The sequence below is a fragment of the Salvia hispanica genome, chromosome 5 (genome assembly GCF_023119035.1).
Source record: "Salvia hispanica cultivar TCC Black 2014 chromosome 5, UniMelb_Shisp_WGS_1.0, whole genome shotgun sequence".
Classification (NCBI taxonomy): domain Eukaryota; kingdom Viridiplantae; phylum Streptophyta; class Magnoliopsida; order Lamiales; family Lamiaceae; genus Salvia; species Salvia hispanica.
In genome coordinates, this window is record NC_062969.1 from 40,711,009 (window position 1) to 40,736,530 (window position 25,522).

The window sequence follows — 25,522 nt, forward strand, 5'->3', positions numbered from 1 at the left end:
AATTTCTCTCATTTAGATAATTTTTCTTCAGCTCGTCATCTCTTCTACTCAAATTCTCCATCGATTCTCCTCTTCCTCTCGAATTCTTCATCGATTCTCTACCGATTCTCCTCTTCTGCTCAAATTCTCCACCAATTCTCACTCATAAACAGTGATTCTCTACCATCGTCGTCGCCTTCTTCACCGGGCCTAAAGTTCATTTGATTCACTCCGTCGTCGCTTCCATTGGTTGCTCATTCCGTCGTCGCCTTCGATTCAACATATCTAATGCCTTCAATTCATAAACGTAAGTTCGTCGACTTATTTATTCGAGGAACGATTCATTTAACCGATTTTCATTGCATTTCACTTTAACGATTGAGTCATATTATGCTTATAGTGATGTACTCAGTTAACAATAGAGTCGCATTATGCCTATTCATTTCAGTTTACAATGAACTAGAATGTAGAAATGTAAGTGTACTGTTTTGACATATGAGTAAAGTATATTAACTCAACATAGAATCATATTATGATTATAGTGATGTATACAATACTTATAGTGGACTATATTATTGTGTTTACAGTGATTGTACGGTTTTGGTCTTACACTCACTATTTTGGCCTTTGAGTGAAGTAAATTATGGTTATAGTGATGTACATGTTGTTTACTGTGATGTATATGCAATTTATCGTGAAGTATATGATGTTTATAGTGAAGCATTCCATGGTCAGAGTGAAGTGTTTTTGATACATGCTTCTAGTGCATTATTTTTTCATTTTAGTGAAGTAAAACGTGCTAAGAGTGAAGTATTTCATGCTTAGAGTGAAGTTTTTGTGATCCATGCTTATAGTGCACTATTTTATTATTTCAGTGAAATAAAATGTGCTTAGAGTGAAGTATTACATGGTTAGAGTGAAGTGTTTATGATGCATGCTTATAGTGCACTGTTTTTCATTTCAGTGAAGTAAAACATGCTTAGAGTGAAGTATTTCATGCTTAGAGTGAAGTTTTTGTGATCCATGCTTATTGTGCACTATTTTATTATTTCAGTGAAGTAAAATGTGCTTAAAGTGAAGTATTCCATAGTTAGAGTGAAGTGTTTGCACTGTTTTTCATTTCAGTGAAGTAAAACATGCTTAGAGTGAAGTATTTCATGCTTAGAGTGAAGTGTTTGTGATCCATGCTTATAGTGCACTATTTTATCATTTCAGTGAAGTAAAGGTGCTTAAAGTGAAGTATCTCATACATAAAGTGAAGTGTTTGTGATCAATTCTTATAGTGTATAGAGTTTAAAGTGAACTAATAAATGCTAAGAATTAAGTGTTTTACTTTGCAGTGAATATACAATGCATGTCTTATAGTGTTTTGTGTTTTCTGATTTCAGTGAAGTGTATAGACCTTAGAGTGAAGTATATGATGACTGTTACTATGGTGAGCAGGAACAAGATTGTAAATGTATTGCCCAAAAGAAGCAGCAAGGGAATACTTCAAAGGCTAAGAGCAAAGTATTGCAGCGCATTAATGTTGTCGAAAACAAACCATGAGTCATTGAATAAACTTGGCGACAACATCAAAGTATTATCAAGAATGTAGCAATAACACGGAGATAGATGTGGAAAAATGATTGTAAACTTCAAGCATTCATGACCATTTGTATGAAACTGATATAGCTCATAATATGTGTCATTTAGTTCAATATAAAGCTCATCTGTTGACTATTAATTTACTTCACTGCAGAGCATATTTGCTTCACTATAGAGCAGTTTTACATCACTGTACACAAGAGTTACTACACTGCATAATATTTCAACTTCACTGTAACTATAAGTTCACAATAAATGAACCAAAACATGAAATTGAAATAAAAATCACTCAAAAGTGTACTAAAAATGAGTCATAAGTGCTCTACAAAGTGAACTATTTCTGTCCAAATCCTCACTGCCTCTGTTTTGCCTTCTCATTCCCATTTTTGTAATTCTTCGAATCATGGTGTCCAATCTCATGGTAGTTTCCACATTTTTGACCTGGTTTCATTGATAACTTCACTGCTGACTCCTTCTTTGAAATCTTCCTACTTCTACTTCCCTTTGTACTGACAATATCCGGAGGATGAACTTCAATTAAGTTGGGAACTTGTGAGTCATAGAAGTTCCCGATCAATGCTCTCTTTTGTGTGTCGATCAACTTAACAAACTTATATTTCAACACACAAAATATATGGCTGCCCAATAGGAGTCGACATTTTCCTTGGACAAAAGGCAAGCAGCAAATGTCACAGGGCAACCATGATTATCCTTGCCCATAAAATGAGCAAATATCATACAGTACCTACATATTAAAAGCACTATAAGACATGCAGAATATACTTTAATCACAAACTCTTCACTCTAAGCACGAAATACTTCACTCTAATCACATTTTACTTCACTGAAACGATAAAATAGTGCACTATAAGCATGCATCACAAATACTGCACTCTAATCATTTAAATAATTCACTCTGAGCACATTTTAATTCTCTGAATGATAAAATAGTGCACTATATGCATGGATCACAAACGCTTCACTTTAACACTGGAATACTTCAATTTAATCATATTTTACTTCATTGAAATGGAAAAATAAAGCACTTTAAGCATGGATCATAAACACTTCACTCTAACACTAGAATACTTCACTCTAAGCATGTTTTACTTCACTGAAATGATAAAATAGTGCACATAAGCATGGATCACAAAACACTTCACTCTAACACTAGAATACTTCACTCTAAGCATGTTTTACTTCACTGAAATGATAAAATAGTGCACATAAACATGGATCACAAAACACTTCACTCTAACACTAGAATACTTCACTCTAAGCATGTTTTACTTCACTGAAATGATAAAATAGTGCACATAAACATGGATCACAAAACACTTCACTCTAACCATGGAATACTTCACTCTAAGCACATTTTACTTCACTGAAAGCATTTAATAAAAAAATGCTTGCGTTTCACCTCATGTTGTTCATTCTTTCTTTGCTTTGTACCTTCTCGGCTACACTCCACATAAATCCAAGTAATGACATCTTTTTCCTTTTTCGATCCCTTTTTACGGGTGTCAAACCCAAAATATGGAGCATAATTGTAGTAGAAGTCCAATGCACAATCAAGGGTCATGAAACTTTGTCTTTCAACTTTTGGTTTCAAATCATCGGGGCATTTTGGTACATAAACCACTGTAAGAAAAATATACTTCATTGTGAGCATAAAATAGCTCACTAAATGCATAATATACTTCACTACAAACAATATTAACTTCACTAAAGTATATTTAATACAGATAGTACATATTTACTCACTATAAAGCATATTTACTACACTACAACGCATATTGAGCATATTTACTTCACTGTTCGTCACATATACTTCACTCTAACGTCTTTTCACATCATACACACTCTAATAATGCTGAGCAACAACACTTAATTGATAATAATTAATAATTACCTTTAGATTCAGTTTCTCCTTCCTCTTCCGATGAAGACGAATCAAAATCGAAATAATCTTCCGATGAATGTATTGGAATTGAACCCATGTGATAAGGAATCCAGACGTCGCGATGAGGGAATGAACGTGAAGAATGAATCAAATTGCGTTGATCAATCGTGAGCGAATTTGATCAAATGAGATGAATTCAATCAGAATCAAATCACGCTGATCGATCCTGAACTAATTCGCGCTGAATAAAACGTAGCTGATCAATCGTGAATGAATTGGATCGGGAAGCTGAATTTGGTTCAGATTTCAGAAATCGCGCAAGAATTTAGTTCAGAAATCTCGCAGTAATTCATGCTTGATTATCGTGAACTAATTCGATTGGGAATCTCATATTTTTGGAAGAAATCCTAAGCTAAATTTGGCTCTGATTTGCGCATGAATTTGGTAAGATTGGATTCACGACGATGATTAGATGTTATTCATGAATTAATGTTGAGATATTGAATTCCCAAAATGCCCTTGGACAAGTGTTTTTTTATAAAAATCTGAAAATTTGTTTAAGCCATAGGATTAATTTGGAGTAACAAGATGTATGGCTGAGATTTATTCTCTAGTTATATACTTAAAATTAGTTAAACCTTGATCATTCCTCTATATATATATATATATATATATATATATATATATATATATATATTGGTCCCTAAAACTATGAACTTTGAGCAAATTTTGATAATTTCCACTGACTTTAAAATTGGTCTAAAAAATCACAAAGTTTACCTTTTGTTTGTTATTTTCCATGGCGACCCAAATAAGATATAAAAAATCTTATTATACGTGGGCAACCGCGAAATGTTTATGATATTTTAGATTACTTTTTAAGTTCGTGATAAGTAGGATAAAATTGTATGTAGAAAATCTCGTTGATTTAGTAGTGCCAAGTAGGATAAACAAATGCACGGAAGGTGGTTAGATATGGTGATTGACATGCCATGGAAAATAACAAACAAAATATAAAGTTTGTGATTTTTTAGACCAATTTTAAAGTTCGTTGGAAATACCAAAATTCGCTCAAGCTTCATGATTTTAGAGATCAATATCCAAAAAAAAAAAGATAACGTTTCACTTGTCGATCAAAAATCAAAATGTTGTATGGATCAACTAAATTTTATGTCATCTTATTGATAGTTACTATATTGCATTTATAATTTACTCCCTTAACTTATAAACAAAATTTTACGCTGTGTTTATCATTAATTAGCATTTAATTTACACAAATATGGAAAACAAAAAAAGTGGCATTAAACTCAAGACCAAAAAGAAGATAAACTATGAAACACTATAACACAATAGTATTTTTTTTACTGAACTTTTTTCAATTTAAACTCAATAAAAATAGTTGGGATGAAAGGAAAAAGAAAGAAAAAAGAATTGAGATGAATTGCAGATAATCCCAAGCATTTCCCTATTATATTTTCATACAAACAGACACAAAGGAAAGAGTGAGAATATAGATTACCAAAAACTAATTTCAAAGATACAATGTCAACAGCAAGACGCTGACAAAAGATGTTAGTTTACACTATGATGGGAGATGGGAGATTCTGGAACAACACGATCGATGACATCCCGATCACCCCGGCCAATAGCCACGAGAACGACAGACTTCACCTGAAATGGAGACGGAAGACTATAAACAGGATGCAGAGGTTGTCTTAATGAGTTACCAGGACAGCAGTGTTCCTGGCCATCATCGGATGGAGACTGGCCGCGTTCTCCAGGTGCTCCCAGACTTGCTTCCGTTTCTCGACTGAGGAGCTCGCTTTCTCTTGCTGCTCCTGGTTGCTGGAGATGCAGGCTGATGCTAGGGCGTCGTCCATTTCTGTCAGCACCTTTCTCACGTTCATGGTTAGGTTTAGGATAGCCTGGTTCCAGTGGTTTTGAGCATTGGCTTCCAGAGCTGGGAATACTATCGGCAGTATAACTTGCCGATTGTGAGCAACCAGACTAAGGATCTGATCGTTGTTCCAGAGGAACAGAGCCCTTTCGGCTACCTGCAGCGCAAACGGGAGAGTAAAAGTTAAGTCATTGTGTGAAACTTGTCACCGATTTTCACACAGTTGAAGTTTTCGGCTAGACCAAGTTTTGAGGTCCTAATACATACTCAAGCCATAAAAACTGTGTTTAGTTTAGCCAGAAAACTTTAGTGGTGTCAAAACTACCAAATCTTTTAAGTTTCCTTATACTACAATCATATTGATATAGAATGATTACGTAAGGAAATTGGGTCGGAAGTAGAACGCGAGCATCATGAATTCGATAACGAGGAAGTTCCCAAGTATCTACAGATTCTACACACTGAATCTATTTTCAATCTACTACTTCCCTTTCTAGTAGCCAAATTCCAATTATTTCACCTCATTTCTTTCAGAGATCTCATGAGAAGGATCCTCCTATAAAAGCTCAAAAATAACCTCAAATAGTGAAGCTAGTTTTGCAACCCTTTATAATGGTAATGTCTCTTTTCATATATCATCTATTTAAAGGATTTACAAAGTAACTTATGCCCTCATATACTGTTTATTTTTCATAGATAAGTTCTCTTAGTACAGTGATGCAGTCGTCCGCCTTCTTCTGCATCGTAAAATAGAACTAATTCGAAGTAGAAGCCAAGTTAAATATTTCAGCATAATGAACAAGGGTAAAAGAATTGCATTGACAGAATCCAAACATGCCAAATCAGTGATTAATAACAGTAGTAATAGATATGGAAGATAAGTTAAATCAAACGCCTCTTCAGTGCTATCATAATCTTTTACTTCATCAGAAACGTTGATAGCTTTAATATTCACACAAATATTGCACATACCATCATAATGAATAACCGAACAGCTTGAGCTAACAGATTCACAAGATCAAGAATGGAAGCATATACCTGAAAATGGTAGCTATTAATGCAGTGCCTGATGCGACAAAATAATGGAACCATCACTTTTTGGAACTCGTTCATGCTGATTACTTCAAGAATCTCCTCCACCTCGCCCAAAAACATCACCTCCTTCTGGCTATTTGTAATCGGCCAATACTTCAGCAGTCCCTGAATCAAGTGGCTAGCTAGCTTCGGATCCTTCTCAACGTACTGATTCACACAATACGAGAGCTGCTGAAAGTAAACCCCTAACGACTTGGGCTTATGCAGGGGAATCAACGCCCTCCAAAAGAATACCTTATGTTCTTCCTTCAGAGGAAGAGCAAATCCCGTTATTACACTCCCGAAAATCTCCAGTAGTTCTGCAATACCATTGTGCTTCTCCACCTCAAATACGAATCTATAGAACACATTGCTTATGCACTTTCTGATAAACGGCCTATGAATCATAAACTTCCCGTAGATCCTATGCAGAATCGCCTTCAAGCAATCCCTCTCTCTCGGATCATCCGACTCCAACAAATCAATGATCCTAGATATGAAGTCATTGTTCACATACTTCTTAGCCGCCTTGACTTCCAAAGAAGACGAAGTCACAAACTTGAGCAAGAACTCGTATACCAGCTGCAAGTGTGACCACGCAGGATCAAACATGGGCTCATCATCGTTCTCGTTTTCACCAGAGCCCGTGCTTCTTGACCGACATTTGGGTGGGAAAACACGGAACAAATTAATGGAACACATCTTGCAAGAAGCTAAGATCGCAGGCTCTGAGAACTTTGGGGGGTTTTCCGATACAAAATCAACTAGCTCGACCAATGTGGCTCGTTTAAGCTCATTCTCTTGAACATTTTTGGTGGGATCAGAGAAATCAAACACAACACAGCAAAGACTCAACTTACTAATGAACAGATTCATCTTCTCCGAGTTTGAAACATCTTTAAACGCAAGCAATGGCTCTATTCCTGCAATCACACTGGCTGGAAACACCGCAGCCGAAGCCCGCTTCGCAGCAGAGCCGCCTGAGCAGGCCCGGCCCGAACCTGAACCCGAATTAGGGTTTCTGGCCGAATCTCTATCAGATTTCTGGGATTTCCGCGGGAGCTTATTCAGAAATTGCTTCCACATTCTTCCCTTTTCGAATTTCTCTCACTCTTTTTGTCTCCTCAGATAATTAAATCGAGCAAATTACACGAAGTAGTAGAGTTGTATGATAAATAAAACTGCGGATCTGATGAAAACCACACCTGATCAACAATGTGCCCTACAATTTTATCACGAAATGTACAGAGACGAGATCTCCAAACAACAAGACTAAACCGAATCACAGCATGAATTTCAAAATAGATGACACAAACAAACCGAATCTAGAACTACACCATCAACTCCTACATCAGATACCAAAAATTGAGTTTCCAGCAATAATGCGCAATGTGCTTGCACATGAGAATAGGTGTGTTGTCTCACTGAGTGAATGTGCATTCACAGCACTATTTAAATTTAAATAAATAAATAAAGAAAACACCTAGGATTCTCCAATTAGGGATGGGGAAATCAACACACTCTCACACACATGCAGGTTACAACAGTGAAAAATTATGGATCTTTAACATCCATGTGAGTGTATGTACTTGTAGAGAGAGAAAGGGGGAAATGGTGCGTGCGTGTGTGTGATTGTCAGGCTTAATTATGAGAAACTGCCATTGATGATGGGTAGAATTTGGGGGAGGAAAAAGGAAAAGGGGATGAATTATGAACTCAATTATTTCTACTGAGCTTGTTTTGTTTGTATGTTTCTTTGTATGGAAAAGCAGCAACAATATGGGAATGAGATCATCAATTGCTGTTTTCTTTTTTGTTTTTTCGTCGGTGAAAAAGTCAATACTGTGTGACCTAGTGGTAGAATGAATCGAGATAAAAATCGTAAATTTGAATTGGAGTTAGAAGTGGTGTTGTGTTTTGTATCAAAGGACCTAGTCATCTTTGGTTGTTATAATTAGTTAAATTCGATTAATGTGAGATGTCGATCGTATTCTCATTAATATTGCAATTATAGTATTGTCATATGATGTGAATCAAACAAGCATGGTTGTCACTATGCTTTTCATTTGTTTATGATGTTTTTGGACTCACACTTGTATAATTATTCCTCGAACGTTTGTGAATTGATTAGAAGATAAGAAAAAAGCCTTTAGAAACTACACGTACCGTGTATGTCATGGTGTGGCATCCACCATGCAGCCTTCCCCCATCGGCACAGCCCATTCAGTTCTCACACCCAAATCTCCGAAATAAAAACACAGAGGAGTAAGGAGAGAAAAAGAGAGAAAGTGATTGAACATCAAAATTCCATCAATGTGGAGACGAGTGACCATCAAAGTTGGTGGAAACACCAATGGTTTAAGTTTCGGTTGGTGTAATTTTTTTCTTTCTTCAATTGCTATTGATGCTATGTATGGATGAAATTATGGATTCTTTCTTATAAAAACATGTTTTATTTGATGCATGTGTTATTTATTTTTGTCAAGATGGAGACGATTAATTTATGATTTCTGCTTGTTTTATAGTAAGAACCATGAATGGAAACGCAATGTTGGTAGATTAATTATATGTAGATTAATGATCATTGTGCATATATATGTATGGCTGTTTAATTGAGATTGATTACGAATTATTAACTACGAGTTAGAATCTATAGGGTATGCTTAGAACTTTTGCAGTAAAAAACACATAACACATTCATCATAAATTAATCGATAGATTATCCATAATTTGGCATCCCAACGTGTTAGAAGCAATGTCATAATTTTGCAAATATCGTTATCATTTCAAATACTCTTAATTGAATTAGTGTGATTATTTAATAGGAGTACCAAATACAAGCTTATAGTAAAAGTATTATTAATAACAATTATTAAATTTGTTGTGTTATTTAATACCAAAACATTGTATTCTAAGTCATATAAGATACACATCAGCATTTGATTTAGACATGCATTAAGATATCATTCATATTTAGTCACAGTATTTTATTTAGATCTGCATTAAGATACTATATTTATATTTACTTACAGACTCTTTCAACATAAAAGTGTGTATTTCTCTTTATTTATTGTAATATATAGAATTGTTCCATTTGGACAATAGAACAATACAGTATCAAAAATGCCGCCTGCTTTCTTGAATACACATAGCTTTGGATTTGCCGCAGAGTTTTAACATTTAACATATCAAAAAATAGAAAACAAATAAATATTGGGAGTATTAGAGCACTCCCAATGGTGCCGGCTAAAATTCGGCGTTTTTTCGCCGTCTATCGCCGAGTTATCGCCGACCAATGGGAGAGATTGGCGATAATTCGGCGATTTTTCCTCCCGTTTTATCGCCAACCGGCGAAAAATCGCCGAATTATCGCCGACCACTGTTAGCGATAATTCAGCGATAAATATATTTTTTATTTTTATTTTTAATTTCCCCCTATAAATACACACCTTCTCTTCATTCTCTCCCCATCCTCATCCCTTGAATTTTTTTACTTAACCCCATATTCCACTAACTTATTTTCACTCACATTTTATTATAAAACTAATACTCCCTCCGTCCCATAAAAGTTGAGACAAAACTTTTGGGCACGGAGATTAAGAATTTATATTAAATAAATAGGAGAGATGAAAAAAGTAGGAAAGATAAGAGAGAGTAAAGTAAATGATGGAATAAAATAAGAGTGATTAGATGTTTTGTCTTTAGTTAAAAAAGGAAATGACTCCAACTTTGTTGGGACGGACTAAAAAGGAATACGACTCAACTTTTATGGGACGGAGAGAGTATATAAAAATAAGACACATATCCCACTAACTTTTTCAACCCACTTTTTATTATATTTCTTAAAACTCGTGTCAGGTCAAATGGTGACCAGTTATGGGGAACGGAGGGAGTATTAATATCGACTACTCATAAAAAAATATGAAGTTGATTATATTTATTCATTTTTTAAAATAGGCCTATCATATTATGATTTTTGGAGATAATTTCTACAATAATGAATAATCATATATGGAGATATTCCAAGAAAATGGAACCATATATAAACATTTAAATCGAGATTATATTATTATGATCGTATATATCGAATATTCGAAGCCCAGTCTGCCATTCTTGCCCACGTCATTATCCACGAAAAAAAATATAAATTTATATATAAAGAGGGAAAAAAGAGTTAATAAAATATTTTGAAAAAAAAAGTGAATAAAAAAAAACAAAACGATTCAAAGCTTTCATCCGCAGAAAACTTCATTTGATTACCCTTTCCCTCAGTCATTCGTTATTCGGTCAGCAATTTTCCTTTTTTCATTTTGATTTGTTCAGATAAATTACCATTTTAGCTGCGGAAATTCACGATTTATTTTAGGTAGTTGATTTTATTAATTTTTTTATTTTATTTTTTGGTTTTTCCTCATCTCAATCGCGTGCAATTTTGGTTTGATGAGGAAGTAGTAGAATTATTTTGTTGGTTTTTAAATTTTTTTTTTGCTGTGGGGGAAAATTGCGAAATTGTTCTGGGAGATGGTCAACGATCTAGAGCTGATGGAAATAATGGAATTGTATTTCTGGGGTCGAGAATTAATTAGGTTTTTGTTGTTTGACTATAATCACTTTTTTTTTTCGTCAATCATTCTGATATAGTGTATGTTTCTGCAGTGATATATGGATAAAATTGGTGATATGATTAACTTCTTTTTAGTTGTTATAGAAAAATTGTGTGTTTTATGTGTTTGATTTGTCTATGATTTCATTTGCAAGTTAAATTAAGGTTTTGCTATGCTATTTGCTAATGTGTTGTTTGGAGTATTGATTTCCGAGGACTTGAACCGATGTTAGAGTCGCATATATAGGGGTTAGTTATTAGCCTTAAATTGGACGAGGATGGAATGTGAATGCTGAGATTTTTAGTATTTTGGTTATCAATCTTGTGGAATTTGGTTAAACATGCATGATTTTTTAAATGCGAGAAAACGAGCAAGCTGGTTATGAAGTTCTTGCTTTATGTACCTTCAACAGGATGCTGGGATTGTGTAATCTGGTTGAAGTTGTGAAACTTGGGAGGATTAGGATTTAAGCCTACTGCACTATTTGGAATTTTGGGGGAGCCTGAATACTAGTCTCTCGTCCCATGTGTTCTCTGTGTGGTGTCTGGTCAGTGGAATCGGATGGCTTTTCCCATTCAGGGACTTCATCGTAAGAGCCAAACAAGCAAAGTCCCTTTGTTGATGGAGCGTGCAGATACACGTAATGGTAGTGAACATGTTATAGATATTGCTGGTACCAGCAATGCTTCGTCCAGTTTATCACATGAAAGGCAGTCGAGTGGCTTGGAGTGGCATCAAAGTGAAGATCAGCCATCTACTAGTTCAAGAGTTCCTGTAAATCAACAACCTCAGCTCTTCTCTGGTGGACCTATTTCAAGAAACTCGTCTCTCATCCGAAGAGGAAATAGTCGAGGCCGCCAAAGAAGTCCACTAAATTCTGGCTTGTGGATATCGGTGGAGTTAGTGTTGACACTCAGCCAAATTATCGCTGCTATAATTGTCTTAGCTTTATCAAAGCATGAGAAGCCCCGTGCTCCTTTGAGAGCATGGATTATTGGTTATGCATCTGGATGTGTTTCAATACTTCCCCTTCTATATTGGCGATTTAGATATCGAAACCAGGTTTCTGAACTAGATGCATCTCAGAGTCGTGTGGATCCTTCTCAGGGAAACAATAATGCTGGTCCGACGAGTAGGAGAGCCGTGGAAGGGGAGGACCGCCGTACAACTAGTACAACAACCAGAGGCAGCCAGAGTAACGGGGTACCAAATCCAAGGTACTGACACTGTCTTTTCTACTTAAGCTCTGATTCGTTCTAGATGTAAGGAGATTAGAGTTTGATTAACTCTGTAGCGTAATCGTTGTGGAGTGAATGGTATTGCAAAGTCTCTGTTCGAAGGTAGTGGATATATTTGCAACTTTTCATAGTCATGTTGTAATTTACTACTGGAGAATTTGCTTTTGGTTGATCTGCCTCTGAGATTAACTGATGCTATTGTATTTTTCGAAATATACTCCCTTTGACACGTGCTTTTGTGATTTCTTATGCCAGTAGCTGCTTAGGGTTTTACAATATATTCTTTTTCAGCTTCTTTCTTGTTTAACGTTGCCGGTAGATCGGTATTGGATTATAGATTTAGGGATTCTTTATATTCTCAAAGTTGTTTTTGGTTATGCACGAAATGGTAAATAAAGGACTTACACGAACTATGCTTGAAAATTGTTTAGTATGCTTACTGGAGATTACTCTACGTGCAAACTGCTAAAATTGCTCTTTCAAACTGGATAGATGGAGTGATCACCCAACTTTTCTTGTTAAAGCAAGGAGTCTCTTTTCCAGGATGTATGCACCTCTAAATTAACGATTAGAAATTATTGTAGCCTAAGAGTTGTGACCAAGAATTACCATTAGTCGTGGATGTTGGGATGTTGTCAGTGAATGCTAGGAGTCTTGTATGCATGTGTATTAATATAGTACTACTATAGTAAGGTTGATGAAGTAGAAATAGTTAATTATCATTCGGGCCATCAATCATTATACATGCAATGTATAAAGCGTGTTTTTTTCCTCCTTGCAGGCTTAAGGTATTTGTTGAGTATTTCAAGATGAGTTTGGATTGCTTTTTTGCTGTTTGGTTTGTTGTTGGAAATGTATGGATTTTTGGAGGGCGCTCATCGTCTGCTGAAGCCACCAATTTGTACAGGTAATGCAAAATTCCACCTGCCTATAGCTTTTGAATCATAATTTGCTCAATCTATTCGAATCTTCTTCGTTCCATGCATGGTGATTAATATAATCCGTCGCTCACTTTTCTGTCCACACACTTCCACGCAGTGTTAAATTAGTTAACATTAGCTGTTACACAACTTGTGTATAGTTACTTATTTTTCCCTATATCTTTATTTACAGGTTGTGTATAGTATTCCTAGCCTTTAGCTGTATTGGATATGCAATGCCTTTTATTTTGTGCACTACAATCTGCTGCTGCCTCCCTTGTATAATATCAGTCCTAGGCTTCAGAGAAGATTTTTCGCATAATAGAGGAGCCACTCAAGATTCGATAAATTCTCTCCCGGTTTATAAGTTCAAAGTAAAGAAAGTTAAGAACGGCAATGACAAGGAGAGTGAAGGTGGGATCGTGGCTGCTGGAACAGAGAAAGAGCGAGCAGTATCTGGAGAAGATGCAGTAAGCCTCACTCATCTCTTCTTAACTAGCAAAGTCGGTTGTTTATCATGCATCTCTTTGGGCTTGTGAATTATGAAATTGATGTTCAGTGAGTTAAGTTGAGTTAGAATAAAGTAGGTGAGATTAAATGGTCAATTTTTGCCAAAAGATGAAATGTACTATCACTTAACTGGACGTCCCAAGAAGGAATACGAATCACTTAGCTTGGGACAAAGAGAGTACAACTGTATTCGATATCAATTCTTGAGCTACTTCTTTTCTTTTCTGTCACCAAATCTGATTATCAGTTGCCATCTTGAGAAAACATGGTTTTTGCTAGATGCTTGTCACCTTATTTTACGTCTTACATGATTGGTAAACATGGATCGTCTCGTTCAGAATCTAACATGCTATTCTGCTATCCAGTCCTGCTGCATTTGCTTAGCCAAGTACGTAAACAATGATGAACTCCGCGAGTTGCCCTGTTCCCATCTGTTCCACAAAGACTGCGTGGATAAATGGCTCAAGATCAACGCATCGTGCCCACTTTGCAAAGCCGAAGTTGGCGAGACCGTTTTGACCACCCTGACCGACACAACTGCCAACCTGCGAAACGGCAACACTCTATGAAAAAACTGCAGGTATGATGATATCCAGAATTATTGTTTGGATTCCTCATTTAAGCAGTGTGTGTGAGATAAAAGATTCAAAGAAAATGATGGCTATGTAATAGAAAGACTAATATCAGATTTGTCATATTGTTTAGAGAGCCTTAAAAGATTATTTTTAAGCTTGTTAGAATATCAATAGAATCAGAGTTCGAATAAGTTTTTATCTAGCCGAGCCGAGTGTTATACATAACACTGCACTTCATTTCTTTTAATCCTTTAGAGCTTCGAAATTTAATCGAATTTTGAATATATAAAGTGTCTACATTTTTCGAAACTCAATAAAATACATGGTGGTTAATATATATAGGCTCCAAATGGAGTGTAATAGATTAATCTTCTTCGTACTATCACATTAGTTTGAGTATACTACTATTTGTTAGTATTTGTTTGGCACTTTTGAATAAAATATTATTGATATATTGATTCTTATTTAGTAAATGCAAAGAGATTATTCTCCCAACAATTAAAAGAAAATAACAAAAAATGTGAAAATTTATTTTTTTTAGAAAAAAACTTATTTGTAATATAAAATAAAGGGTAGTAAATGAAATTTATGTGGCTATGGATGGAACTTGGAAGTAAGGTCAATTTAGTTTAGGGATTGATCAAATTTCGTGATTTGAATGATTATTACCCATTTCTAAAATATAGTCTTGCTAGTGTAAATTTGAACTTTAGTCTTTCAATGATAGTGTCATATTGCAATTAATTTCATTTCTTTTATTCAAACTTTTTCCATACTTAACTCGATTTCATATGCTCCCTTTTCAAGTTCAAAACAAACATATCACTTTCTTGTTTGCCTATCTCCACATAAACTGAAATCAAAGACAAACACTAAATTACACTGTCACAGGAATTTTACAAACACATCAACCCCCAATTAACATAAACATTATGTGCGTGGATTGGCCTATTAATAGTGTGATCAACGATCTTTAAAATTTATGTTTATATATATGAAAAAATGATGAAAAGCACTAAACTTCACTGTTACACGAATTTACAAACTGCGATCATCCTCCAAGCACGCGCTTTAGCGCCTCCCGTTGCTCGGTCGACAACTTGGTGGGAAACTTGACCTCGAACTTGATCTTGAGATCACCCCTGTTGCTCGGACCCCGAGCTATGGGCATGCCCTCTCCCTCCACCACGTGCTCGTATCCGGGGCTGACGATGCAGGCCACTGGGACGGACAGGGTCCGGCCGTCCACGGTGGTCAGCACCACTGTGGTCCCCCCGATGGCCTCGGCCAGGGTGACGCAGTGGCCTATCATCAGGTCGTTGCCGTCACGGCTGAAGACGTTGTGGGGCTTCTCGTCGATCACGAAGACGAGGTCCGCGGGCAGCTGGTTCATCTGCTGGTTGCCTTTGTCTGGAAATGTGATCTTTGTTCCTTTCCTCCAACCTGGCTGAACCTCAATGGTCAGTATCTCTGATTCTGTCCTCATTCGCCTAAATTGTCCAAGAACAGATCCAAATTGTTTATTAGGACAAGAAATGTACCAAAATTGATGATTCAAATATGTTGCATTAGGCCAAGAAATGATCAACACTATCAATGCTAGATGCACTAAGACAAGAATTGATTCAAAGATAGTTGCATTAGATCAAGAAGGGATTCAAAACTGCTTCCATAGGGCAAGAAATAGGCCAAGAACTGATCCAAAATTGTTTATTAGGACAAGTAATGATTTTTAAAAAACTGATGATTTGAATATGTTTCATTAGTCCCAAAAACATAGATAGTTGCATTAAGCCAAGGAATGATCAAAACTAATTGCATTAGGCCAAGAAATGATCCAAGCACAGCTCAAGAAATGATTCAAAACTAGTTGCATTAAGACATGAAATGATACTACTATAAAACTAGTTGCATTAGTCAGAGAAGTTAGTTCAATTAAGATAAGAGATGATCAAAAGTGGTTGGAATAGGCCAGGGAATGATCCAAAACTATAGCTTATGAGGTAAGACCAAGAAATTATGAAAATTAGTTGCATTGGGCCAAGAAATGATCCCAAACAGCAGTTATAGGCCTAAAAATGCTTACCCGTTGGGATCAACGACTTGTCTAGAGATCTTCATCTTCCGAGTAGATCCAGTGTAGAGCTCTTGAAGGTCGCACGGCAACACGCTCTCCACAGGTGGTGGTTTCTTGAGCCCATCTCCGTACCCAAAGGGGCTGCTTCCAAAGAACTCTGCAAATATGTCCTCTGCATTTCTGGGGTTGAACTTGTCCGGGTTCCCGGCTGACCCGGTCGCCGGCCCATGCTTGAGGCCCTCTTCGCCGTACTGATCATACACTTGCCTTTTCTCAGGATCACTCAACACCTGAAAAATACCATGTATATTGCTTTTAGATTTGATGACAGTAGAACTAAATCTTGATCAAATAAACTTATGAATGAATTTCAACTTTTGGTTGTAACTTAAAGAGAACACACTCAACACCTGATAGAAGTAGTAGCACTAAATCTTGATATTTTGATCAAATAAATTCATTTCCCATTTCATTAACATCTATCTATTTGAATAACCAAATTTTAGTTTTCCTTAGTCATCTCTCATCCATGTACAAAACAATGTATTTTGGTGGTTTTCAAACAACATTGGTTTATGGAAATGAGAACAGGAAATGAAAATAAAGGAATAGAAAGAAAACTTTTACTTATTTTAATGAAACAATGTGGTTTTAGAGATGAGAAATATTGAAAATTCAGCCAGAATTTGACCAAACTTCGTGAAAGAGAGAGAGACTTCGTAGGCTTCAGAGATTTGCTTGAACATGGCCTCGGCTTCGTCTTTGTCGTTGGGATTCTTGTCTGGATGCCATCTCATAGCCAGTTTTCTGTAGGCCTTCTTCAGATCATCCTCTGTTGCACCCCTCTCCAATGTCAGAATTTCATAATAATCCAACCCCATTTCTCCCTCTCTTTCTCTTTATTCTGTTTGTTCTTATATTATTTCATGCAAATCTCTTGAATCTTCAAGAAAATCTTCAAGGGTTCAATGAATTCTATAAACAAGAAAACTTGCAGATTCTGGATTATGAATAGGAGGACAGGCAAGTTTTCAGAATTGAAAAAAATGGAATCCCCCTCTGTTTTTTTTTTCTTGAGGGGGTTGAGGTGATTTGTTAGTTATTATGGTTATATCAGATGTATAAATGTACTAAATGGATGAAAATGAATATTAAAAAAAATACTAATAAACAATATTTTGTCTTGTACCGCCGCATTTGAAGGAAGCTCCAATAATTTGGCATTAAGATCCCACATCCATAAATTTATTACTCACTTCGTCCCGACTTAAAAGTCTCGATTCGTCATTTTAATCCATACTAATTTGTGGCAGAGACGAGAAACTAAGAAAGCATGTTTTATAATCAAATCTGTGTGACAAAATAAATGTGTTGGAGACTTACAATTCAAGCCAAAAGTCGCTATTATCATTAATATATCTATTATTAAGAAAAAAAGATAAATTTATTTCCTAAACTTCCATACCAAAGAGGTAGTCTTGTGTCAAACTGTCTGACTTATACTGTAAACACGACTTCAACATGTCGTGTTTGCAAGACCAGTCAGACAGCATGACACAAATTTTTGCATAAGGGCAAAAGCCTTGGACTGAAAACATGGATTCAAACCTCATCAGAAACAAAATCTGTTTGAACAAGAACATCAATGTTTATATGATACAATTTGCGTTCCCAGATCCAAAACAGAAACAACGTAGTCAATTTGTACAAACACGACGTATGCACACACGAAATCTCCAGCTTAGAAAAAGAAGAAAAATGGATATTTGCCGATTCAGAAATTCATAGCCACATTCCAAAATAGAAAAAGAAAAAGAAGGCCCATAAAACTGCTAAATTCAGAATAAGTGTGCAGATTAGGTCTTAGCAGGAATGTTGGACGAGGCAGATGTTGAAGCTCCAGTTGCTGCATTCTTTGCTTCCAGTGGTGCTTTGACCGGTGCAGAGTCAGGTATGTCGCCTATGTCCAGTGTATCAGGAAGCTTATCTGATGAATCATCAGGAAACATCTGTAAAATGCAAAACAAAATCCAAAATGATCAGACCCTTTAAATTATCAAATCCAAAATCTTAACATCGATGCAGCTAAAACGTGATCGAATGCAAATGTTGTGAGAATCCAAACCATGTAAAAAAGGGAGATGCATCCTAGTCAAAGTACCAACCATACAGAGTCAATTGAAAAACTTGATATGAATGTGGAAACTTCACTGATATTGAGCAAGACTAGACATAAGATTTCAGCCTAATTGTACGACAAAATGATAAGAAAAGGGATGTGGATGCATCTTAGAAGTTGTTTTGCATCCGAATATAAAAGCCCAATCAGCCATTTTGCAGCATGATAATGAAGAATACAATAAAAAATGCACTTGAAACCTCATTTCAATAGGGAAATAGAATTCTCAGAAAGTGGAAGCAACGTTTCAAAGCTTAAATAATAAACTGAAAATTCTGGCAATAATACCTCAAGATGGTGTAGCATGTCGATTGCAGAATATAAATCACATCCGCTGACTTGATAGACGTCAGAAATAGACTCCAATGATATTTCAGGAAAGTTCATTTGCATGTACATCAGGTCGATGTCAGAGTCTTCATCAATGCTTGGCTTCTCCGGGTATTGTGACGTTGAAGCAACAAATTCATTACGGTAATTATCTTTCAATTTCGGATATTCAGCAATTTGGGGGGCACCAGCAATCTGGGAATGACGTTGAATAACATTTTGGTGCTGTGTATTTGCATGACGATAGCCAAATTGTCCAACCTCATCCTCGCTGTTAAACTCTTGATGTAAACCGAATTCTTTTTTTACATCAGCAGCACCTCTTTTAAAGAGTGGCACGTAGGCTGCTGCGTTAGGATTTAAAGAAGACCCTGTCTTCATTGCTGCAACTCTGAGATAGTGAGAATTGTGAGAATGGTGAAAGTATTCTAGCATTACGAATAAACATTTAACTATATAAGCATGGTGATATCTCTAAACACAACCATTATGTAGCAAAATGCAGACATAACAACTAACAAGAAGCTATGATGGTCTCAATACAACTATTTTTACACCATGGCACGTTTGCTCAAGGCTAAGCGGATTCATGAGGAGCATTATGTGAACATATTCAAGAAAATGAGTTCAATAACGCCAACCAAGTTCTGATCTACAAACGACAGGCTTGATCCTACACATACTGAGCGATTGTAGAAAAAATATACTTGAAGGTTGGGTTTCATTTCAATTTCAATTTCAATTCATTCCCATAAATCAAAACCAGAAATACATATCCAATTCTTTCTGGTTTTAATAATCATGAGTAGCACCGAGTAATAAAGCACTTACTCTCCCAACAGTTCCCTAAAACACTGAACAAAGCAAGAAAGACAACTGGAAACGTTTTCATTTGTTCTCACATCAGTTCTCACTCTTTGCACACAAAACAATACAAAAGTAAAAGAGATTGGCTGCATAAACAGAAGGACAAAAGAAAACTGTTTCCTATTTGAAATACAAATAGGAAAATTGTAATTATGAAAAGCTGAAGTAAAATTGCTTCAATAATATTTATGACTCACTCTTAAGAAGAAACTTCACAATCAATAACATAGATTCGACAATCATCTAATCAAATTACAATCAATTCATTTGTTGATCAAGAATTTAAGCAACAGCAAAACCAGTCCCCTAGATTAGCATGCAACTCATTAAATAACGCGCTGAATTCATTACTCTCTCTTAATTTCGAATTTCCATCGCTTCTCAGCAGAAAATAAACGCCAAATTCAATCCATCCATTTACACAATCACGTCGACGATGCGACAAAGCAAGATTCAGGCAAGAAACTGCATGATCATAGGCTTGAAAAAATTGCGATGAATAAGATAACGAAACAAACGAATTACGATTCACAGCTTGAAACAATAGCTGCAGTGTGCAATCACGAGCTCGCATGCGACGAATGGAGAAGAATTCTCACCTTAGGTTGAGAGCGCGGGGAACGAACTGCTACGATCGGTGATCACCTGAAGTTGAATCGGAAAATCGAAAGTAATCGCAGCAAATTGGGGAAGAATTAAAGTGAGAATTCTGGAATCAGAGTGAAGAAGGATCGAAGAAATAGAGAATTAAAATAAGACGGAGGATTTATTTTAATTTATAATATTATTATTATTATTAGTATTTAATTAATTCTATTCGAAAGTAGAATTTGACGTTTTCCGTTTATGAAGTCATTTGTCTTTTTTTTTTTTATGATTTCAATTGGGATTAAAAATATGACTTGTGATGTATTTATAATACGAGTAATTGGTGGAATATATTTTTCTTATAAATAGTAATAATGATAATTAAAAACGAATTATGAGTGAAGATGGTGATTGATCACGGTAATAAGACTAAAATATTTTCATATATTGATATATTAATGCTAGTGACTAATTGAAATATTTTGATATATTAATATATTAATGCTAATGACTAATTGAAAGAGAATAATATATTGAGGGAGTGAACTACCAAAAAATAGTCTATGAGTAATGGTGATATTTGTTAGTGAAATATTACAAGGCATAATCATGTTTGAGGTATGTTGTTACTATTTTCGAACATTTCTTTCATGAAGAATTATTTTAACACATTTACATAGTAATTTATTCATCTCTCATCTCACTTATTTAACTTCATCTCATTCTCTCTTCTCTTTAATTTTTTTTTATTGATTTATCTTAATTTTCTCTTACTATTATTTATTCAATGCATCTATTTTTTATTTGAATTTCTTTTTTCTTAACATTATTATATCAACAAAATTGCCTTATTTTACAAAATTTATATACTCTTATGGATGATCATCTAATGCAATATTATAGTACTAGTACTATTTACTTGTTATTATTATGTATTTATATATACACAATACTTTCTTAATTTTAAAAAAAAAAAATTTAGTGTATATATATAATATATTGGACACAATATTTAATTTATAGCAATAATACATACATAGATCTATATATATATTATCGCATTACACGATTGTCTATATACAACAATGTATATAAAGCTTTGTAAAATAAATCTAATTTTATTGATATATTAATCATAAGAAAAATGATATCAAAATAAAAAAATGGATCACTAATAAATGATAAGAGAGAAATGTGATGAATCAAATTTTAAAAATAGAGGAATCAGTATCTTATATTGCCCAAATCCCATTTCAGAATTTGGCATATTTTGTTCATAGCAAAAAGGATTGATTAATGATTATGAAACAAGGCCTAAAAAGGATACATGAATTCCAGAGTTGCCAACAGCACAGATCAAACCATCTATATCATAAAATTAGGTGCAAGGCTTCGGTTTTCAACGAGCAAGAGAGACGAAAGATGAATAACCGAATGAAGCACAAGAACAGCCATCAGATTCCCAAAAGAAGTAGATACATGACAAGTACTAATATGTTACTAAAAATTTCTCTAGGATTAGGAAACAGTGCCACTCTGAAACGAGTTCAATAACCAAAATCATCATATCTGGGGTCATGTATGCGTCATATCAAAGTTCTTCGATCATGAACAAGAGGGACTCAGGGGGAGGGGCTCCAAGTTTATTCGTGAGCAATAAAATCGCATTTCCATCTCTATGTAGATTCAGTGATCTATATATATATCTTACCGGATTGGCTGCTGGTTGTAATGGTTCTTCTCTTTCTTCTTGGCAGCAGCGAGTCTTTTACTCCTAGCAGCAGCTTCCACAGCAGCGGCTCTTGCAGCAGCATCCATCTCCTTATTTGATTTCTTTTTCTTGGAAGAGGCTACCCTCTTCAGCCTTTCTTTCATGTCAACAGCAGAGGCGTCTTCTTCCACCTGCTCGGTTCCAGCAGTCTCCTCTTGTCCACTGGGAACATCCGAGCTACTGAACTGGTCCTGAGGCTCCTTCACCTCTTTGGTGGCCTTCTTTTTCTTCTTTTTTGCAGTTTTGGACTCAGCAGGGGGATTATCCTTCTTATCAGCATTCCCGTTTGATTGTTCTTCTTTCTGCTCTTTCGTAACATCTGCACAATAAAAGCACAGATATTTTTATCCATCTTATCAATAGCACAAGAAAAGGACGTCAACAGAACAAGAAAATAATCAAACTGCTTTTTCTATGACTTTTCCAAAATTATAATAGAACGATTGATTCTCAAGAGAGAAAGTTACCAGATGATGCCTCATCTTCAGCTTTCTCTTTGGGGTTCACACCAAAATCAGCTAAAATCGCCTCTAGCTCAGCTAGCTCCATTTTCCTTCTCTCTTTTTTAGAAAGCTGTCTTTCAGTCTCTTTAGGTGCTGATGAAGTTTCTGCAGGCTTCGTAACCAGTGGCTCAGGCTGTTCTTCAATCTCAGATTCCTGGTCATGCCCATCTTCCACATCATCGTCGCCTTCGTCAAGAAGTTCATCCTCACTTTCACTTTCCTGCAATAGGTGAATTAGCTATTATGTGTAAAATATGCAACTCACTCATTTCCAATGCACAAGATTTATAAATGTGTTAATTCATTAGCGGCAAGAAATCTTCAAAATAATTCCATTCTCAGATGTATATTTCAGCATGCGTCATAAACCATCAGAATCTCTATTGGTCAGGGCAGAAAAAGATGTTGTGTAAGAACTAAGAACTGTCCTATCAATCATGGGGAGGGGAGAGAGACAGATATGTAGAGTCACTTAAACAGGTTCAATAAAATACTTGGCCGGTGATAGTGGAAACTGGAAAGGAAGATCATAAGAACGGCCTGAAGAAGGGTTACAATCAAGATAAGTCAACTAGCTATTGTTCAATTTCACTATTGAAACAATACATATAGTACTGCACGGTCTGCACCTTCTCCAACAAACCCCGTATCCATGAACAAAAGCAAAAACATTACATTAATTAGAGGAATACATGTCTATCAATGAACAGCACAGCAAACTCAAACAGTCAATGGACTCAACAATAGGTATATAAACATGCAGGCAAGCGACAAACTCTAGCAGCAACTAATGCCTCTGGAATTATGTATGATGCTAAGAGCATACACAGATTCGAGATCAGATGTATGATGCCTCTGGAATTACGTATTTGATTCCAAAACCCCAATTTCAGAAGTTCAATGGTTCAGCAAAGCACATAACATTTTGAGCCATGAACTTCTATATTTTGATCAAACATTAGGAAAATTTTCCTTTTTTTAGAATGAAAGCACAATTACCAGAAAACTAGATTGTTGATTTTGCAGTACAGACATCATACTTTAGATCCATGACAAAACACAAATTTCCAGTTGTAGCAACATTAAATAACAAGTGGAAGCTCGCATATTGTCATTCATACAAATAAATAACATGGCACATTAACACCCAAATTACAGACACTCTGAGCTGCAGTTCAATGATTGTTTCTGCAAGCAATTCAACCAAACCATATATGACACAGAATTACATCAAATTACACTGACAGTTGTTTCACATAAATGATGAGAAAAGGGACTATGAATTAATTTAGCTACACTTAGCAAGACAGAACAAAGTCAAATCGACTAAAATGTACTTACATTCACGACGGATATTGCATACGATGCAAATCACGACTTAAAAGAGAACTCCATCACAAATAGCCAGTGTAACAAAGCACATGTGCTAAACACTTTCATCTCCATGGAATCTCCAAAGCAAGAATTAAAAAATGATGAATCCACTATCATCATACATGCTCACAATCAGAAGCATATCCAAATAAGATAAATCAAGCACTAGAGAACTAGGGACCTTCTACCTATCAATACTAAGATAAATCCAAAAAATAACACACGAATGCATGATGCGCACAATCTTCACTATGTATACCTCCACAACATCAGATTTATGACCCTCTTCAGGCACATTCAAACCCGAACCACCCCACATTGCCTGTGGAGGAGCAGTGGTGGCGTAGTAGTCGTCATCATCCTCATCGTCGACATCCGCCCACGACTTCGCCGTCAAAGGTGCCGGAGCCCAGAACACCGGCTTCTCCGCCCCAGCAGCTTTCGACGTGGCCCTTCCCCCCTTCTCTTTGTCAGACTTCTTCTTCTTCCTCAAACTCTCCAGAGCCGCAAATACATTGGTGTTGCTCACAGTAAACGACGAGTCATCCCTTCTATTCCCACCCCCAACCATTTCCAGCCCGATGAAACACAATTTCTCGAATTTGATCCAAATCCTGAGCTCGGATGCAGCAATCGCCGATGAACACCGTGACTACTAGAGCTTCAAAAGCTACAAAATTACTGCTCATTAAAGAAAAAAAAAAAAAAAACACAATCACCAGAGAGTAGATTCAAACAGCAACAATAAACAAATAAGACAATCACCAAATTAATCGACGAAACTTGAATCAAGTAATTAGATTTCAGAGTGCGAAAGACCTTGTGTCGATTCTCAACTTCCTTTATCCAAAGCTTCCAACAGATTCTCAAATGCAATTCCAGAAAAGGCTGAGCTAACGCAAAATCAGGGTTCCGAATTGACAACAGCAACAAAAAAAAACCGAAATGAGAGGTATAATAGATAGGGTTCCGTATCTGTATGTATTTATATAAATATATATGTGTGTGTGTGTGTATCGTTGCTGCGTATAAACACAGTGATGTTATATAATGTGTATAGAGAGAGGTTTCAGAAATGGAGACGAAGAGTATGAGGATGCCATGCAGTGTTATTGTTCTTTACTAGAAACCGGCCCCTGTAGTTTTCATTATTTCCAATTTGGCCCACTAAGTTTATGTTTTTCATCTATTTTAAGGGTAAATTGTCAAATTTATTTAATCGTTTGATATGTTAAAAATTAAAATGAGGAGTACTAAGAGCATCCCCATCCGTGCTCTTAAATAAGAGCATAGTTATGGGCCCGGACCCACTTTTACTCTTTATCCTTAGGCAAGAGCACACACCCACATCCGTGCTCTTCCGCAAGAACAAGCTAAATGGTCTCACTATTCAATTATTCAATTTAAATACTTCAATTACTAAAAATATTTCTACAATATAAAAATATATTGAAATATAAAATTACATAATTAAATCCTAAAAAATAAAAATTACATAATTAAAATCGTAAAAAATAAAAATACATAATTAAAATGTGAATTTTGG

The 25,522-nt window shown here is 35.7% G+C and overlaps 5 protein-coding genes across 9 annotated transcripts; 1 reads left to right on the plus strand and 4 right to left on the minus strand.

Moving 5' to 3' along the window:
• Positions 1-4,884: 4,884 nt before the first annotated feature.
• On the minus strand, positions 4,885-8,167 carry LOC125191393 (serine/threonine protein phosphatase 2A 57 kDa regulatory subunit B' kappa isoform-like). Its single transcript, XM_048088946.1, has 2 exons — positions 6,405-8,167; positions 4,885-5,523 (listed from the first exon to the last, which is right to left on the minus strand). The coding sequence occupies exons 1-2, from the start codon at positions 7,524-7,526 to the stop codon at positions 5,185-5,187; spliced, it is 1,461 nt and encodes a 486-aa protein (XP_047944903.1). The 5' UTR covers positions 7,527-8,167; the 3' UTR covers positions 4,885-5,184.
• Positions 8,168-10,620: 2,453 nt separating this feature from the next.
• On the plus strand, positions 10,621-14,489 carry LOC125187943 (E3 ubiquitin-protein ligase At1g63170-like). 3 transcript variants are annotated; one of them, XM_048084624.1, is made up of 5 exons: positions 10,621-10,726; positions 11,457-12,261; positions 13,064-13,189; positions 13,396-13,672; positions 14,078-14,489. In XM_048084624.1, the coding sequence occupies exons 2-5, from the start codon at positions 11,606-11,608 to the stop codon at positions 14,279-14,281; spliced, it is 1,263 nt and encodes a 420-aa protein (XP_047940581.1). In that variant the 5' UTR covers positions 10,621-10,726; positions 11,457-11,605; the 3' UTR covers positions 14,282-14,489. The 3 variants fall into 3 exon arrangements, with proteins under 3 accessions (XP_047940581.1, XP_047940582.1, XP_047940583.1); XM_048084625.1 differs by having other exon boundaries at positions 10,639-10,806; XM_048084626.1 differs by lacking the exon at positions 10,621-10,726 and adding an exon at positions 10,890-11,026.
• Positions 14,490-15,141: 652 nt separating this feature from the next.
• Positions 15,142-17,541, minus strand: LOC125187944 (dnaJ homolog subfamily B member 1). The gene is made up of 3 exons (XM_048084627.1): positions 17,081-17,541; positions 16,374-16,654; positions 15,142-15,777 (listed from the first exon to the last, which is right to left on the minus strand). The coding sequence occupies exons 1-3, from the start codon at positions 17,243-17,245 to the stop codon at positions 15,339-15,341; spliced, it is 885 nt and encodes a 294-aa protein (XP_047940584.1). The 5' UTR covers positions 17,246-17,541; the 3' UTR covers positions 15,142-15,338.
• A 432-nt stretch (positions 17,542-17,973) lies between these two features.
• LOC125187945 (polyadenylate-binding protein-interacting protein 6) lies at positions 17,974-20,493 on the minus strand. Its single transcript, XM_048084628.1, has 3 exons — positions 20,340-20,493; positions 18,832-19,264; positions 17,974-18,373 (listed from the first exon to the last, which is right to left on the minus strand). The coding sequence occupies exons 2-3, from the start codon at positions 19,252-19,254 to the stop codon at positions 18,221-18,223; spliced, it is 576 nt and encodes a 191-aa protein (XP_047940585.1). The 5' UTR covers positions 19,255-19,264; positions 20,340-20,493; the 3' UTR covers positions 17,974-18,220.
• Positions 20,494-21,639: 1,146 nt separating this feature from the next.
• On the minus strand, positions 21,640-25,048 carry LOC125187645 (neurofilament heavy polypeptide-like). Of its 3 annotated transcripts, none has more exons than XM_048084273.1 (5): positions 24,796-25,048; positions 24,236-24,646; positions 22,567-22,822; positions 22,040-22,418; positions 21,640-21,718 (listed from the first exon to the last, which is right to left on the minus strand). In XM_048084273.1, the coding sequence occupies exons 2-5, from the start codon at positions 24,545-24,547 to the stop codon at positions 21,694-21,696; spliced, it is 972 nt and encodes a 323-aa protein (XP_047940230.1). In that variant the 5' UTR covers positions 24,548-24,646; positions 24,796-25,048; the 3' UTR covers positions 21,640-21,693. The 3 variants fall into 3 exon arrangements, with proteins under 3 accessions (XP_047940230.1, XP_047940229.1, XP_047940231.1); XM_048084272.1 differs by having other exon boundaries at positions 21,643-21,718; positions 24,236-24,657; XM_048084274.1 differs by lacking the exon at positions 21,640-21,718 and having other exon boundaries at positions 21,730-22,418; positions 24,236-24,657.
• Positions 25,049-25,522: the final 474 nt, after the last annotated feature.